This window comes from Tachyglossus aculeatus, chromosome X2, assembly GCF_015852505.1.
Source record: "Tachyglossus aculeatus isolate mTacAcu1 chromosome X2, mTacAcu1.pri, whole genome shotgun sequence".
NCBI lineage: Eukaryota > Metazoa > Chordata > Mammalia > Monotremata > Tachyglossidae > Tachyglossus > Tachyglossus aculeatus.
The window spans coordinates 18,493,737-18,512,629 of record NC_052100.1 but is presented as its reverse complement, the minus strand read 5'-3'; the positions used below and the strand labels follow the sequence as shown (position 1 = coordinate 18,512,629).

General features: G+C 43.8%; 1 protein-coding gene across 1 annotated transcript in view; it reads left to right on the top strand.

The window, feature by feature from the left end:
- Positions 1 to 437: 437 nt before the first annotated feature.
- The window catches only part of MAF (MAF bZIP transcription factor), a 288,890-nt gene continuing 270,434 nt past the window's right edge, over positions 438 to 18,893 (top strand). Inside the window, 2 exon segments of the mRNA XM_038770583.1 lie at positions 438 to 669; positions 671 to 1,503. Coding sequence (XP_038626511.1) covers positions 469 to 669; positions 671 to 1,503 — 1,034 coding nt within the window. The 5' untranslated portion in view covers positions 438 to 468.

The following is an 18,893-nucleotide window of genomic DNA, read 5'->3' as shown; positions in this document are numbered from 1 at the left end:
GTGCCACCCCGACCGGCCCAGCGCCCCTTATGCAAGGGTGCAAAGCGGGGCAAGGAGCGGGGGGAGCCGAGAGACCAGAGCGGCCGGCCCCTGCGCTCCTGATGCATCTTCTGGTGTCCTAGGGCCGGGCCCCGTAAGCGTGCCGGCGGTGGCGGTAACAGCGGCGGCGGCGGCGGCAGCAGCGGCAGGAGGAGAAGGAGGAGGAGAGGGAAGAAGGAGCAGAGGCGGAGGAAGAGGCCCCGGGGGGGGAGGGGGACCAAGTGCCGCGCGGCCCGAGGCCCGGGGCTGGGCGAAGAACCGCGGCAGGGACCGAGGACCGGGACGGGGGACGGAGACTTGTCCCGACTCCGCGCCGCCAAGCTGGCTCACCCGCTGGCCCCCGCGCCCGGCTCGCTCGCGGCGCCCCTGGCCCTGCCCCTGCCCCTGTGGAGGGGCGCGGGAGGCGGAGCGGGGGGAGCGGGCAGGAGGATGGCCTCCGAGCTGGCCTTGAGCAACCCCGACCTGCCCAGCAGCCCCTTGGCCATGGAGTATGTTAATGACTTCGATCTCATGAAGTTCGAGGTGAAGAAGGAGCCGGGCGAGAGCGAGCGCATCATCAGCCAGTGCGGCCGGCTCATCGCCGGGGGCTCGCTCTCCTCCACGCCCATGAGCACGCCCTGCAGCTCGGTGCCCCCCCTCGCCCAGCTTCTCGGCGCCCAGCCCGGGCTCGGGCAGCGAGCAGAAAGCGCCGCTGGAGGACTACTACTGGATGGGCAGTGGCTACCCGCAGCCGTTGCCCCCCGAGGCGCTGGCCTTCAGCCCCGAGGACGCGGTCGAGGCGCTCATCAGCAGCGGCCACCAGCTCCCCGGCGCCTTCGAGGGTTACGCGCGGGGCCAGCCGCTGGCCGGGGCCGGGCCGGCCGGCGGGGCCGGGGACGAGCTGGGCTCGGCGGCCGCCGTGGTGTCGGCCGTGATCGCGGCGGCGGCGGCGCACGGCGGGGGGCCCCACTACCCGCCCCCGGCGCCCCAGGCGCCGCCGCACCCCGGGGGGCTCCCCCACGGCCCGGGCGGCCCGGGCTCCGGCTCGGCCGCGGGGCCCGGGCCCGGCCTGCCCCCGCCCCCCGGCCCGGCCCCCGGCGCGCACCCCAACGCCGCCGCCGCCGCCGCCCTCCACTTCGACGAGCGCTTCTCCGACGAGCAGCTGGTGACCATGTCGGTGCGGGAGCTCAACCGGCAGCTGCGCGGGGTCAGCAAGGAGGAGGTGATCCGCCTGAAGCAGAAGCGCCGGACCCTGAAGAACCGCGGCTACGCGCAGTCGTGTCGCTTCAAGCGGGTGCAGCAGCGGCACGTGCTCGAGGCGGAGAAGAGCCAACTGCTGCAGCAGGTGGAGCACCTCAAGCAGGAGATTGCCCGGCTGCTGCGCGAGCGGGACGCCTACAAGGAGAAGTACGACAAGCTGGTGGGCAGCGGCTTCCGAGAAAACGGCTCCAGCAGCGACAGCCCGTCCTCGCCGGAGTTTTTCATGTGAGTCGCCCCCCTCCCCCGCCCCGCAACCCCGGCCCGCTGGAGTGAGACCCAGGCGTTCCTCCTGTCCAGCCCCTCCGGTCCCCCCCCGACTGGCCCCGGGTCTACCGACCCGGCCTCGCCTGCCCCCAACCTCGGGCCAGGCTCGCTTCGCCTCCTCTGGGTCCCCACGGGCTGGCAAAGTTCACCAGCTGGTGTTTGCTCGGCCTTATTGAAACTTTTCATGGGGTGGGGGGGGGAGGGAGAGAGCGTGCCTGTTTGCTTCTCCTCCCCCTCCCCCCCAACATCATCCCCCCCGACACGCACCCCCCCCATCCCATCGCCCTCGGTCTCCCCCCATCTCAAAGACCAGAACCCAAGGGGTTGGGGAGGGGGGGAACTTCTTCTTTTTGCTTCTGCACCCTGAGTTCTCCAGATGAGATTGAGCTTGCAAAATGTGCAATTTTAGACTTGCAGCTTGCTGAGTTCCATCGGTTGTGTGCGTTGTCTGTTGAAAAACAAACTAAATCAACCTGCCAAAATCAAGCCCGCATCAAACCTTCGGTGTGCGTACATGTGAGTTGGGGCGTTATCCTGCCAAAAGTGTGACTTGAGTCTGCCGTTAGAAACTCATCCTCATATCATACGTTATGCTTGCCGCATTTTCTTAACAGTGAACTTGAGCCGTTACAAGATTTGATGAAAAGGACATTATATTAATACAAAAAAAAAGCCTGCATGCTGGACGTGTAGGGCATAGTTTTTTTTTTTCTTTTTGCTTGGCAATGAACTTTTGGAGACTTACGATGGCATGGCATTCATACTTTTTGTTTTATTGGCTCATTCCCTCTGAGTGGAAAGCAAAGGAAAAAAGTGCAACTTAGATCCTCCTGCCCATGAAAGTTTGTATTTACTTTCAAACTACTTTTTAAGTTACTCCCAATTTCAGACTTGCATTGAAATGCACTGAAGGCAGTCCCTGTCAAAAATGTCACTATGGAGTGTTAATTTAATGTGACCCTCCCCCGCCCCCAAAGGGGGGAAAAAATCCTCTGAATAAGAAGAAAATCCCAGTTTAGGGATTTACATTCACGCTGTTGCATAAAGCACTCTAAACTTTGAGTTTTTTGAAATCTCTGCCCCATCTTTCTTTTGCATTTGATCATTGTCAGATGTAGAATGCTATGGGTTCTAGTGTATAACTTCATTCTAGTTTTTATAATCTGTTAACCCAGTTTAAAATGTATGCTCTAGATAAAGGAATGTTCTAGATGATAAATTTGAAACAATTAGAGGTTTGTTTAGATGTAGACTTTTAAAAAGATTGATGCACTAAATTGTTCACTGTTGTGATGTAAAAGGGGGGGTAGACTTTGCAAGGGGACTGTTTAAAAGTAGCTGATACAGCATGTGCTTGCAACTTATATTTAAGTTGGGTATATGTAGTCCTTGCTATACCACTGACTGTATTTGAAAAACCAAAGTATTTAAGGGGAAACACCCCTGTTTATATCTGTAGGGGTATTTTACATTCAAAATGTATATGTGATTTTTCCAAAATAAAATTATCTGGGACTGAATTGCACTAAAATATAATCTGCAGGCGCATAATACAATGGCGTAATTGTTTAGAACGCTAATAAAATTCATGCAATTATGAAAATGGCATTACTGCACAGTTTTAAAATGATGCAGATTTTTTTACGGTTGTATTGTGGTGCAGAACTGGATTTTCTGTAATGTCAAAAAAAATCCACAGTCTTAAAAGGCAATAATCAGTAAACTTTATTTTCAGGGACTGATATCCTGTCTTTAAGAAAACATTGAAAATTATTAAATATTACCACAATAAATATAAAAAAATCTTGTCAGTTTTCTTTTATATATTTTGCTGTGCAAAATTGTTCTATATCTTGACTTACTGAACTAACCATGTGTGATTGTTCCTGTGTGCTTTTCTTTACATTTTCAACTATGGTTACATAAAAAAATCTACAATAATAAATGGCATTTTTTTTTTTGGATTCTGTACTCAGTTTCTTAGTGTATAGTTTAACTGGTGAAACAACTGTGAAAAAAGTACCCAAGTACATAATCTGCTCAGGTCAAAGTACAGGGTAGTTTTTGTGCAAGGTGTAAAGTAGCTGTGATCCTCTAGGGATACTTGACATGAAAATTTTTAGCTCTCAGGTATTTGTTACAACTTCAGTTTTGTAATCACTTAGGTTCCTTAGATCCTAGATCTTCATTGCTCTGTAGTTGAATAAAATGAGAAAGAGGAGTTTACAATCGGATATCCTCTTTTAATCTTAGCTGCACGTCTTTTACCAGAAATGACACACAACAGTTTTTCTTGTCACATATTCATTTAATGTTAAAGATGAACGGTTCTTGTCATTTGGTAGATTCTCTCAGTTTACACATCATGGTTTTCTTAAACATGAAGCAAAGATTTTGAAAATTTAAAACTTTGAAGATTATTTATCCTAAACAAGAAAGACTAATTTGCAGCATATGTCCGAGGAGATATTTGATAATGCGTTCAAGTTGCATTTCAACGCTCATATAAGTATTGTTTGTTTTCTTCATTTAAGCAACCAGGTAATAAAATAATTACAAATAAAATAGTCACAATTGCAAGTAAAAAGCATAGTTTTCTGTCATGATTTTTTTTACATTTTAGTTCATTTCTTTCTCCCCTCATAAAGCATTTGGGTAGGACCGACTTCAAGATTATTCAAAAAATCTTGAACCAGTCTAAGGAATGTTACAAGGTCACCCAAACACTTGCTTTACCTTAAATAACAGTTAAAAATTCACACAACAGTAGCACTTTGTGTGAATTTCCCCATGCTACTTATACAGGGCAAGGCGGAAATGGTCTATGTTCGGGTAACGTTTTAAGTCTTGTGAAACAGAAGATAATTTTGGTACTTTGAAGGATAGTTGGCTTGGTGTAAATTTAAACTACTTAAAAAAAAAATCATATTTTTTCCTCCTCATCCCCAGAACGTGAAGGATATCAGTGCCCTTTGGCAGCTGACCTTCCGTTGTGCCACAGTTTGGGGAATGGTTTCATCTTAATAGTCAAATTAATTCAAGCTTATTTCTGGTTAATAAGTAATAGGCAAACCTCTATTGATTAATCAGAAAGATTGCAACTTTTTTCCCTTTTCATAATATTTTCTCCTCCCGTTCAATAATATATGATTTCCACTTGAGCTGAAGGTTGTAGATTGCTTCTATTTCCTATGCAAATTGTTCAGCATTTGATTTTTCTTATCAATTCACTGAATCTAATTCTCATTCTGAAAATTATCTTTCAAACTCAGGTATTGCAGCTAATTCCAGAGGAGTAGTACCTGAAAACAATTGAAAGCAATGCATTTCTACCACAGCTCGAATGCAGCTTTTTCTTAAATCTAGCCGGAGTTTACTCATGAATAGAATAAAGAGGAGACGGGTTTAACATTTAAAACGTATGAGATCATGGTGGGGGGGGGTGGAATGGGGACAATTTTTAATTTTATTTTATTATTATTATTTTTAGAAAACTCACTGGAGTAACATTTTTAGAACTAGATTATTACAAAACTTTGCAAGCAATACATACTCCCTGCTGTCAGGCGGTGTTCTGCCTAGCTAGACTTGCTATAAGCAATATAGTGTCTTAGAAAGGATTTCTTCTTATTAAAAGTGTGGTTTTCCTCCTTAAGCTGCATCTGAATCTTTGTATAAAATAGTGTTAAAATTCCTTTCATTCCTATTAAATATTATAGCTCCAGCAAGTTGACCAATCCACAGGAGTGCATACATATTGGAATTCTCAATCGGAACAGATGAAAAGCAATTTAAGCAAAAATTCTGCACTTTCAAAATAGCTTGCTGAGGTGTAATTGTGTGTGCTCTACACAGAATAGCCTATATCACTTTGTTTTTGCCTTTTATATTTTAATTTAAAAAACCATGGCTTTGTATGTCAAAGGGATACTGGTTTCTTAGCCTCAACATTATTAACATTGATTCATTTCAGTCTCTATTCATGACAGGGTAAACATTTGTAATTTATGCTTTAAGATATGTGAAACTGGAAAATGCTTATATTTTCTCCTCTACAAGCAACAAAATACATTGGTCGTGCGGTAGTCTGCACATTACGAGTTTTCATAATGAAAACTCACCAAAGGTAAATATCTTCTTAGGCCAGAATTAGCTATCCCGATGGCATTGAAATTTTGTCGATTTTTGCTTCATTGTTATTTTTGACTAAGAACTTTGACAGCATTTCCCTTTAGGAGTGGAAAAATGCCTGAATCCCAACCCACATTGTTTTCCTTAAGTTTTTTTTGCAGCATTAACTGCAAAGATGCTGGGGTGCAAACTAAACACTCTTGTTTCGATACTTTAAAAAAATATATACACTGATGTAATTCTGGGAATGAAATAAGATTTATGGAGATTTTTGAAATTAAACTCATCTCTCAATATCATTTCTTCCTGTCTTTTCAAAGTCATTCACACCCAATTGCTTCATTCTACATTTCCCTCTGTAATATAGAATTTCTTATTCAAGAATCATTCATAATTTTAAATATCAATTTCTTTGACATATTAATGTACTGATATCAAATACAAGTGGTTCTACTTCCTGAATTCACCGAGGAAATGATGCATGTATCAGAATGATCTGCCCAAATGCCATAACCACATTGAAAGGAAATGGTCTAGATCTATCACTAAGCCTATGATGTTAACTTTCTGATCTTGCTCTTTTTTACATCTGTTTACCCCATTGGGTTTCATTTCTAAATATAATTCCACATACGAAAATCACCCAAAGAGATTCCCAGTAAACTCATTCCCTTCTTAAAGTCCCTATTAGCTGAAGTTAGCACAGAGACAATAAGGCAGGTTTTTTTTTGGGGGGGGGGGGTAATTATTATAACTATGACATGGGGTGAATCAATTGATTAATAACTTCCAGCTGCCTGAACAGTTTCAAGTTTTCCTCATCTGAATAACATCAACTGTGCTTCTTAGCGCCTTCCTTGGTTAGGTAGCTCTCCAGCATAGAAGGGAAGCTCCAATATGGGGTTAGATTTAGTCCAGTATTGCAACTCTTTCCAGTGTTTGCACTCTTTGTAATGTACTTTTCAAGAATTCCGTGCAAATCAGTATATTAAAAGAGCTATACACCGCACATCCTCTATTTTCTGCCAGTTGGTTACTAAAGCTCGCCAAGGTGTAGGCGAATTGCTTCATTGTAGAATGAAGCAATTGGGTGTAAATGTCTTTGAAAAGACAGGAAGAAATGATATTGAGAGATGAGTTTAATTTCAAAAATCTCCATAAATCTTATTTCATTCCCAGAATTACATCAGTGAGAACCCCAATTTTATTACTTTTTGAGTGACTGCACTCTGAGCTCTGTGCCAACAGAGTGTATGAGATAGTATCCTTGGATATCATTCTAATTTTCTCCTTAAACATGGAGGGAAGAGAAAACTCGAAATTGCAAATTTGCTGAAATAGATATTTTCACGTCTCCCCACTGCCATTCATTTGGATCTGTATATTGCTCCTTCACCTAGTTACTACCAGCTCTTCATTTGTCCTAGCAGAAGCTGGGAGCCTAGTACAAGTTGTATCACTTTCCGTTGATTTGCTTGTGTGCCTTAACTATGTTTCTGACTAGGAGAAAGGAAATAGGACAGTTTGTCTTTCTGCTGCAGCCTGAGTCAGAAAATGAGGGTCTGAAGGCAGTGTTAGGGGATGGCCAAGGCTTTAAGGGGCTGAATATTGCCCAGCTTGCCGAAGAGTGGTGTCTTTTGAAGCAGATCACACCCTGAAAAACGTTTTCTGAAACCTTTTGCATTGACTTAAATCTTCAAAGCCGACAGATCAAACGGCAGTAAAAATGGGAATTCATTGGAAGAGCTTCGTTACTCAGGCAGCCAAACAAAACTAGCTCTGTGCAGGGTTCCTTTCCAGTGGGGGTAGGGGATGGCTGAAGGAATCCAAGTCACTTGGCCCCTTTCACAACTGTGAGGGCAGTGGCATAGAAATACAGTCCGGCCATAAAAGCGAAAAATGAAACAAATCAAATTGCCGGGTCAGGAGGTGTAGCAAAGCCAGAATCCTCCTGGTATGCAAAATCCAGAGAAAGTGCTCCTAATCAGGATGGCGGGAAGGAGTGTGCAGGGGAAGGAATGTGTTTGGAGGGTAGGAAACCCAGCTAGGAATGACTTACAGTCCCTAGCTTGAATTTCACTTGCTTTATGCTAAAATGCAAGTGTGCTGCTCTCATGTGATAGGTCTGAATTAAAGATTTTTACAGCTTTTATGTTCAAATTTTGTGTTTTTTGAAAACATGCGCGCACACACACACTCTACATTTAAGACAGCCTATGAAAAAACTCAAATTTTGAAGTTACTATTTCTAATGCTTAGCTTTACAGTATTTACAAGTTCATCTAGTTTTATTTTATCATTACCATATTTTAAAATTGTAGCTTGTTGCACCAGTAATTTGAGTTATCAAAATAGAACGAACAGTTCTGAGGTTCTATCTTTGGGCTCCCCAGAGGATTAGGATCACGTAAGTTTTGCATAGAAAGATCATTTCATAAATGGACATGTTTAGGGAGTTATTGTAGATAGAATCCTCTGTTTAGTTCTCCTCGTAGTTCCACATTTGAGCTGTGATATCCAGATGCCTCTGTAAAGAGGCACTGAAGATCGTGTCTTTGTCCCTCTTCTCCATTTTCCACCAAATTTAAATCAAGCAACCCTTACAAACTGTAGACCACTTAAATTGCACAATTTCTTTGCTGGACTGTTTTCATCCTCTGCTTCCAGTTATCAGAGAGGTCAATAATTCTTTGGGGGCAGGGTATATGTGAGGAAGTTTGGGGGAAGAAAGGAAATGGCTTTTATATATTTCCCCCAGGACTGATGGGAAGGTCTAATGAGGGCTGGGATGGGAACATTTAATCCAGGGTACTAGGCTCTGGGTTTTACTGCTTTTGCCAACTACTCTCTGATTGCCTCACTCCATTCTAATTTTTAATGCTCCTACTTGCAATTTGTCACAACCTATGGAAAACAAAGAGAGGGGGTTGAACCTTGGGAAAAACACCAACCTGCAGCAACATTTTATAAGCCTGAACCAGGGAATGGGGCTGCTGTTGAGCTGCCTACTCCTAACTTAAGTTGTTTGGGACAGTTGGTTCCCTGGCTTGAGTGGAGGGACCCTAAGTAGTTGGGAGGATGAATAATCATTGCTGTATTTTTTTTTTAAGCATATGCCATGTGCCAAATGCCGTTGTAACTTGCCGGGGTAGATAGAAGATAATCAGGTCAGAGCCAGTCCTTATCCCGTGTGGGGCTCCCAGGGTAAGGGGGAGGGAGAACAGGGATTCAATCCCCATTTTACAAATGAGATAACTGAGGCACAACGAAGTTAAGTGACTAGCCCAAAGTCACACAGCAGGCAATTGACAAAGTCGGCATCAGAACCCAGGTCCTCTGAACCCTGGGCTTGTGCCCTTTCCACTAGGCCATGCTGCTTCTCAAGGCTCAGCAGGAGGCTATTCAGTAAGTCAGGAGTAATGGTAGGAAAAGTAGGCAGAGATCCAGGCAGAGTCCATTGGAGAGGTGTACTCATATTCCTAAACTGGCAGGTGTCTGTGATGGGCTCCCTCAGTACCCCTGAGTAGGTACTGAACCGTAAAGGAAGGTTGACTTGCGGGAAAAGAATAGACCACCTGTAAACCCAGTTCATCACCCCACAGATCTCCTTAGGTGGCCTGACAGTTGCTCTTTGAATAAAGCCTGCCTAGGGCTCGGAATCCCACTAGTTTGGGGACATATGGAATCACCTTCCGAGACCCACCGTCCCCTACCTCTTCTGGTTTGTGTCGAAGCACAATTTCATTTTTCCTTTCCCATATCGCACACCGATCCTTGGCATCGGGACATGGGGTGCTCCGGGGAAAAGAAGTGGCAGTGATAACTGGACTGCATGATGGAGTGGAAGAAATCACAGGGGTGGGTTACAGTACACAGCCCTATTTCTGCCCTCTTGCCACTCTCCCAACCATTTGTAATAATAATAATTATGGTATTTGTTAAGTGCTTACTATGTTCCAGGCACCGTACTAAGTGCTCGGGTGGATAGAAGCAAATCGGGTTGGGGACAAACACGTTACCCGTGACCTTTTCCCATCCCAGTTTCACTTCTGGTCCAGGGGACCAATCTTTGCCTGCCTCCCTCAATCCCAAAGCAGTTTCTGAAGATTACCTGGCTATATTAGCCCATGGGACTGGGGCTGGGCTACCAGGTATGGGCACTGGGCTAGGATGGGGCTAGGTTAGGATAGGGCTGGGCTGAATTAAGTAGGTAACCCAACTCGGTGTGCCAGGGGATCCACTGATTGCTTTGCCCTGTCCTGGGACTCCACTGCTAGGAGAAGCCATGGAGAAAGAGAGTGAGGGAGGAAAAAAAGCCAAGACCACTACCACCCGCTCCCCTATGGCCTGGCCCAGCCCCTTTATCCATAGGGCCGAGTCAGTTGTGCCTAGCATGTGACAGCCTGGCATAGTTAAATAATAATAATAATGATGGCATTTATTAAGCGCTTACTATGTGCAAAGCACTGTTCTAAGCGCTGGGGAGGTTACAAGGTGATCAGGTTGTCCCACGAGGGGCTCACAGTCTTAATCCCCATTTTACAGATGAGGGAACTGAGGCACAGAGAAGTTAAGTGACTTGCCCAAACTCACACAGCTGACAATTGGCGGAGCCGGGGTTTGAATCCATGACCTCTGACTTCAAAGCCAGTGCTCTTTCCACTGAGCCAGGCTGCTTCTCTGAACCCAGTCCAGCCTAGGGCTCCTGGAGCACTGGGCCCCTTCATTCATTCAATCGTATTTATTGAGTGCTAACTGTGTGCAGAGCACTGTACTAAGCGCTTGGGAAGTACAAGTTGGCAGCATATAGAGATGGTCCCTACCCAACAATGGGCTCGCAGGCTAGACGGGGGAGACAGAAAACAAAACAAAACATGTAGACAGGTGTCAAAACTGTCAGAATAAATAGAATTATAGCTATATGAACATCATTAATAAAATAGAGTAGTAAATATGTACAAGTAAAATAAATAGAGTAATAAATATGTACAAATATATACAAGTGCTGTGGGGATGGAAAGGAGGTAGGGCAGGGGGGCGATGAGGAGGAGAGGAGAAAGGGGGCTCAGTCTGGGAAGACCTCTTGAAGGAGGTGAGCTCTCAGTAGGGCTTTGAAGGGAAGAAGAGAGCGAGTTTGGCGGATGTGTGGAGAGAGGGCATTCCAGGCCAGGGGAAGGATGTGGGCCTGGGGTCGACGGCGGGACAGGTGAGGAGGAGGTTAGCGGCCTTCCATCCTCACCTTCCTCTGTTCATTTCCAGGTGCCAGCACTGGCTAAAGAGCCTGGATGGAAGTTATCACTTTTCTTTCCACTTGCTCCCTCTTCCTGTCTCCTGTCCCAGGTAGGGCACTGAGCCCCATGAGAGCTTGGGCAGGAAATTCTCCAGGAAGTTCTGCTAACAGGAATCATAGGTGCCTGTTGCTTCTGGGCAATGGGCCATTTTTTGCTAAATTAAAAAGAGAGAGGTTGTTCTCTGAATCATGTTCCAGGGAGAAAAAGACAAATGCAGGCAACAGAATTAGACTAGCACTGATAGCACAAGGACCAAAATCAGTTTTTAAAAAAGTTGGGAACGCCAACCAGTCTCTTTACCAGAGGTACCTGGGTGGATTGTGGCAGTGTTCTCCACGGGTGACAGGCCCAAACTTTGGACTTCATAATTACACTCGCCACAAATTAGCCTTTTATGATGTTTCCTCTTATTAAATGGGAAATAGTTTAGTGACTTGAAAAGAAACCCAAGGCTAATTATACACAGAGGTAGTATTCTGTATCCAAGTGAAGCAGTTGTGGCTCAGTGGAAAGAGCACGGGCTTTGGAGTCAGAAGTCATGGGTTCAAATCCCGGCACTTCCAATTGGCAGCTGTGTGACTTTGGGCAAGTCATTAACTTCTCTGTGCCTCAGTTACCTCATCTGTAAAATGGGGATTATGACTGTGAGCCCCATGTAGGACAACCTGATCACCTTGTAACCTGCCTAGCGCTTAGAACAGTGCTTTGCACATAGTAAGTGCTTAATAAATGCAATCATTACTATTATTATTATTATTATAAGTGGGAAGCATCATGGTGCAGTAGAAGGAGCAGGGACCTGGGAGCCAGAGGACCTGGGTTCTAATCCTGGCTCCACCATTTGTCTGCTGTGTGACCTTGGGTATGTTACTTGACTTCTCTGTGCCTCAGTTTCCTCATCTGTACAATGGGGATTCAGTATTTGTTCTCTATCCTACTTGACCAGGAGCTCCATGTGGGACAGGAACTGTGTCCCACCTGATTAACTTATATTTACCCCAGTGCCTGACACAGTAAGCGCTTAATACAATTTTTAAAAAGGTGCATGGGTTTTTTAGTTCATATGCATGTACATTTTCAAATCCTGAAACAAGAGACCCATCCACCTACCTGCCAAAGTTAGCCCTGAGATCATGCAAGCTGACTACTGATAATTAATCTTATTTTAGGTATATTTCTGTAGTCAATTTTGTATTTGTAGTAGGCCTTTTTTTCCCTCTGTGGGTGTAACAACTGGAAGTTAGGTTATTAAGTGAAAAATAGAAAGAAATTCAGGCTATACTTTCCTTGAAGCTTTTTGAAAGGTAAGAGGAAGTAAACTTACAAAACTCATTTGGCTTTTGAATGTTCACTTGCATAGGCTCTCAGTTCAATGTGTGTGTGCATTGCAGGGTGGTGGTAGTGGTGGTGTTGGGGTGTGTAGCATTACATTATAAAAGTATATGACCTAAGAAAGTAGCCCGAAAAGTGGCTGTAATTTCAGAAATGGGAACCTTGAGATTCCCCTATTTGAAGGGAGTATAAATTCAGCTCTCTAGGATTGCATGGGAGAAAGGCGTTGGAAATATAAACACTACGTTGCTCTGGTTTATTACACCTTTGCCTTATACAACTCCAAGCTCCTCAATTACACACCCTTCAGAATGGGCGAGAATCAAATTTTAGAGATGTGTGCAAACTACTGTTCTCATAAAAGCATCCACACCTACTCAGCCACTATGGGACAGTGAGCATTTATGGCCAGGGTGTGGTCCAGCATTTTAGTGCTTGTGATTCAACTCTCCCCTTCTCTCCACCATTCAAGACCTCATTCACCCAAGTGATTCCCTGCTCCCTGTGAAGGGAGGGTGGGTACTGATGTGAATAGCATCTGGAAGTAGTAATGATAATACTATTTATTAAGTGCTCAGTGTGGAAAGCACAGCACTAAGTGCTGGGAGATGGTTCTTGTCCCTCAGGGGCTCAAGCACACACCTTATGGAAGTTGTCCTACTGTCCAACCCAAAATGGACAACATCTTCCCCGCTCAGCAGCAGAAGAGATGCGCCTTTCCATGATCCCAGGGGCCTGGTGAGTGTGGCATTGCCAGGAACCACTCTGTCTACAGAACTCTGCTTGCACTGATTGAACACTGTCCATTGTCTCAAAGGTGATGCCACTTACTTTCCACGTGAGAAGATGCAGTTGAAAAGATTGATGCATGATTGACTGTCCCAGACATGCTGGGTGCAGGCAAATACTAGTCTTGGCTTTGCATTTATAGCCGCCACCTGCAGTGCCTCACCCTGATTAGGGCTTAGACTTCTTAACTTGGAGTTGGTCCCAAGGGGAGGCCGTATCACCCCACAACAACCACTCACGTCCCCCCAGCTTCCCATCTCCACCCAACTTCTGATGACATAATATTTAGGCCAATTTAACACCACAGTACTTTTCTGAATCTAGTTTTAACACGAAACATTCGTTAGCATATTTAAGGCTATAAAAAAATGTTGAGGCCTGAGATGGTTTTTGACCTTTTGCAGGTTCAGATAAAAAAAAAAAAAAACTACCTTTGATAGATGACAGTCTAGAAAAAATCCTATAACTCACGCAAATATTAAATCCATTAAAATATTATATTCATGTCATACCAGTGTCAGGCAAGGCTTGAACTTATTTTTTCATCTGCTTTTATTGTGGAACCCTTTAAAGGAGCATACTGTAGAGAAGAAGACCCATTAAAAGATAAATCTGAGGTATTAACTTTATAAAATAAAAATGATCACAGTACTAAATTCTGCTTAGCATCTTGGCATCAGTGCTTCATCGAATAAAACTTCACTTTTAGAGAACCTTATGCTGTAATAAGTAAATTCCTTTGCTCAGGCTGGTCCTTGGTAGTCCCAAATGTGCTCGTAGTCTCTGTTGTATTTTAAATAATTTCAACATGTGTGTGGTCCACATTAATTCAGTGTAACAATTTTATGTATATCAATAAAAAAGCCATTAAAATATTTTCTCTAATAATTAAGTTGAATTGTTAACAGAATAAGCCCACTAGATGCCCCTCAGGTCTAAGTGGAGGGAATAACTCTACTTCAGGCATCTGGCTGTATTATATTGTTGCATCCAGAGGAGGACTGTCCTTTAATGGTGGCCAGCTGCTGATATAAAGATAACTAATGCAGACTAACCACAAAGATTGTGAGATGTTCTTCAGGTGTGAAAAATCCCTTACCCACTTTGGAAACTGAATACATTGGTAACTGGATACATTCACCAGTGACATGAAAACAGAGGTCATGGTTTAGGGAGGAAAGTGAACCCAGAAGGGTCTAAAAAAAATCATATGCTTGAAGAGATCCCAAACATGATTTCAAATAGGGCTTTTAAGGAGTAACTGTCCTGATTATGTCATTTAAAGGCTTCATCCAGGTGGATGTTGTTTGTTAAATTGAGAATTATGTTGGAAGAAATAACCATGTGTAAATTTTCTTCTACAGAGAAATCTAATGTAGTAGGGGTAAATATTTCACTTGCTTGAAAAAAAGCAAACATTATTTTGAATCACTTTGGATATTTATATAATAGAAATTTCTATACTCTAAAGAATAATGATCTTGGCAGTCAAATGTGTAGTTGACAGGGATCCTGACTGGTGCTCCACTTCTGTATTTGTTCCCAGTGCTTAGTCCAGTGTTCTGCACACCAAAAGCAATTCACAAATGCTTTTACTACTGCTATTTAGGATGAAGGTTTAGCAATCCAAATACTAACACAAATTGCTTTGCATTTGAAGTCTCCAAATTCTAATTTTAGGTACATATTTTCCTATTCTGTTATAAGACTGTATAACAAGAAATTAATGTAAAACATCTATTCATATAAAGTTGTTTTGATACTGTTAGCATGGTATTCAAATGGACACATATATAATGTAAAACATCTATTCATATAAAGTTGTTTTGATACTGTTAGCATGGTATTCAAATGGACACATATACAATATTGGTGAGCACCACAGACTGGGCAGAGTGATTGATGGAATGAGGCCAAACAAAAATATTTAGGTAAAATATTTAGAGAAGCAGCGTGGCTCAGTGGAAAGAGCACGGGCTTTGGAGTCTCTTAGTGCAGTGCTTAGTACAGTGCTCTGCACACAGTAAGCGCTCAATAAATACGATTGATTGAGTCAGAGGTCATGGGTTCAAATCCTGACTCTGCCAATTGTCAGCTGTGTGACTTTGGGTAAGTCACTCAACTTCTCTGTGCCTCGGTTCCCTCATCTGTAAAATGAGGATGAAGACTGTGAGCCCCATGTGGGACAACCTGATCACCTTGTAACCTCCCCAGCACTTAGAACAGTGCTTTGCACATAGTAAGTGCTTAATAAATGCCCTCATCAAGAGATTTGGGATTATTAAGGAGTTTCTGTAAATGAGGTTAATATAAGAAGAGAAGCAGTGTGGTCTATGATAATAGCAATAATAATAATAATAATAATAATAATAATAATAATAATGGCATTTATTAAGCGCTATGTGCAAAGCACTGTTCTAAGTGCAGTGGATAGAGCAGGGGCCTGGGAGTCAGAAGGACCTGAGTTCTAATCCAAGCTCCACCGCTTGTCTGCACTGTGACCTTGGACAAGTTAACTTCTCAGTGCCTCCATTAGCACATCTGTAAAATGGGAGCCCCATATGTCCATCCCCAGTGCTTAGTACAGTGACTGACAGATAGTAAGTGTTTTACAAATACCATTAAGAAAGAAAGGGAACTTCTTCACATTAATCACTTCACTTTAAATGGATTTTATTGTTTGTAGCCAGTGCTTATGTGAATTTTAAGGATATTAAAAGAGAAATATAGGTGATTAAAATAAAAAACTCAATATCTCTATTGAAAGAGAGATTGATTTACTGGTGTATTTATATCATACATAAATTTCTTCTAAAGTCATTGAATTTTCAAATTAGATTTTAAATTTATTTTGACAGTCCTAACTTGTAAAGTGTGACTAACGTAGGGAGGAATGACAGCCCTGCTTTGTTATTAAGCTGCTGTCTGAAAAATAATGGACTGTGTACAGTAAATGATAATTAGTTTGCCACTTATGTTAGTACAGTTAATAGCAATAAGAAAAATTTGGAAACCACAGAAAGCTAACTACTCTGAATTGTGGTGTTTTATTATTCATTGTTGAGTAAAAGATTTTTTTTCAAGCAGCCTAATTTTCGTATCACAGCACTAAGCACTCCCTGTTACTAATTCAAATAGAGGGTGAGGTAATAAATAAGGGGGAAGCATCCACAGTAAATGTTTCTGTTCATTAAAATCACGTCTACCGCTCAGTTAAGCAACGCCAGCAGTGGAATCCAGCCTGGATCAGAGCACAGCAAGCTGCCAAGCATCACATCCTTCTGCATCCTGAGGGGAGAGGGGGTTCTGTTCTTGCTTTGCCCTAACAGTGCCACCATGGGGCAGCTCTGTTTCAATTTAGGGCCAAGGAAGTCTTGCCTATTTCCAGACCATCTCCAGGCTATTTGATACTAAGTGATAGTGATACTAGTAATAATGGCGTTCATTGAGCACCTACTTACTGAGTGTGACAGGCTGGTTCCGAGACGAGCCCCAGGGATCCCCAGGGCCTATCTAAATTTGGCCTTTGCTAAGCCAAGCCAACCACTGTGGGTTGGGGAGTGAAACCAAGGACAAACAACCATTCTTCTTGTATTTTAGCCTGGGTTGTCATTTGCTGTCAGTCTAGGCTGAGGGCCTATTGTGTGCAGGGAGGAGGAGTAGTAATAGTAGTAGTAGTAGTAGAGAGAGTAATGGTATTTACTGAGCACCCACTGAGTGCAATCCACTGTACTAAGCTCTTGGGAAGGTACCGCAGAATGAAGAGTTACAATTTCTGCCCATGAAATACTCACACTGGAGATTCAGACATAAACATTTTCAAATAAAGTAATCAGCATGAATAACTGAATAAAAATGTGTACACAAGTATAAGTGGGTGTGACTAAATGAGTACAGAAGTGCTAGATTGGCAGGTAAGATGATACAACTTGGGGTGTTTGGAATGAATCGGGGAAGACATGAATAACACGGGCAAAGCTGTGGTTTGTTGGATTGAGGGGCGAGGGAGTTCCAGACTGGAGCAACAGCACGAGTGAAGGGACAGAGGAGAGAGTCAAGAAGGGTATGATGCAACTTGGAAAGCTATCATCAGAGGAATGAAGAGAGCACGATGGTGAAAAGAGCAGCTGTGTAAGATGGGGAAAGATGATGGAGAGCTTTGCTTGATGTGGGAGGGAAAAAAGAAACCAATATAAGGTCTGGGGGAGTGGAGAGATGTGTGCCGAGTAAGACTTCAAGAAGATTAACGTCTCAGTTAACATCTGTCTCCTCTTTTACACTGTAAGCTAATTGTTCATTCATTCATTCAATCATATTTATTGAGCGCTTACTGTGTGCAGAGCACTGTACAAAGCGCTTAGGAAGTACAAGTCAGCAACATATAGAGATGGTCCCTACCCAACAACGGGCTCACAGTCTAGAAGGGGGGGAAGTACAGAATGCTGTTGCTCCAGTCTGGAACTCCCTTTCCCCTCAATCCAACAAACCACAGCTCTGCCCATGTTGTTCATGCCTTCCCTGATTCATTCCACAACACCCACCCCAAGTGGTATCATCTTACCTGCCAATCTAGCACTTCTGTACTCACTGTGGGCAAGGAATGTATCTACCAACTATATTGCACTCTCCCAAATGCATAGCACAGTGCTCTGCACATAGTAAGTGCTCAGCGTGGCTTAGTGAATAGAGCACAGGGCTGGGAATCAGAAGGACCTGGGTTCTAATTCCAGCTCTGCCACATGTTGCTGTGCAACCTTGGGCAAGTCACTTAACTTTCTTGGGCCTCAATTACCTCATCTGTAAAATGGGGATTAAGAGTGTGAGCCCCATATGTGGGACAGGGACTGTGCCCAACCTGATTAACTTGTATGTACCCCAGTGCTTAGAACCATGCTTAGCACATAGTAAGCACTTAAAAAGTACCATAATTATTATTACTATCGTTATATTACTGATTGATTGAGTAGCACAGGAAGTATAGATTGGAAGGGAGAGAGCTAAAGTCAGGAAGACCAATGATGAGACTGATGAAATAGTCTAGCTAACATAAGAACAGTGCTTAGACCAGTGTAGTAGCAGTTGGGGTGGAGAGAAAGGGGTGAAGCCAGGAAATGTGTAGGAAGAACCAGCAAGATTTGGCAGTAGATTGGATGTTAGAGCTGAAAAGCAGTGAGAAATAGAGGATGACACCATGGGTGGGGGTTTCTGAGTCAAGGAGGATGATTATGTTATTGATAGACAGGGAAAATATAAGGTGAGTGGGTTTGGGAAGGAAGATGAGTAGTTCCGTTTTTGATATGTTGAGTTTGAGGAAATGTCCTGGAAGCAAGAGGAGGGGTGGGATTGTAGAGGTAAACTGAGAGGTCGGGGCCGGAGAGGAAGATTTGGGAGTCATCCTCAGAGGAGTGGTAGCTGAAATTGAGCAGATGAGCTCTCCCAGTGAATGATTAAGAAAAGTAGAGGGCCCAGAATAGAGTCTTGCGGAATGCCCACAGTAAGGGGATGAGGTGCAGACAGGGAGCTAGTAATGAAACTGAGAGGGAGAGGTCAAAGACGTTAGGAGGAAAACCATGCTAGTGTCTTGTAGGAAAACCCAGGTTTAATAGATTTTCAAGCTGGAGGGACTGGTCCACAGTATCCAAGGCAGCTGTACTGTCAAGAAGGATTAGAACAGAGAAGAGCTCTTTGGATGTGGCTATAAGCTGGTCATTGGTGACCTTAGGGAGTACAGTCTTGGTGGAGTGAAGGAATGTAGTGAGTCCAGAAGAGAATTGGTAGAGAGGAAAATGAAGGTGGCAGGTGTATGCC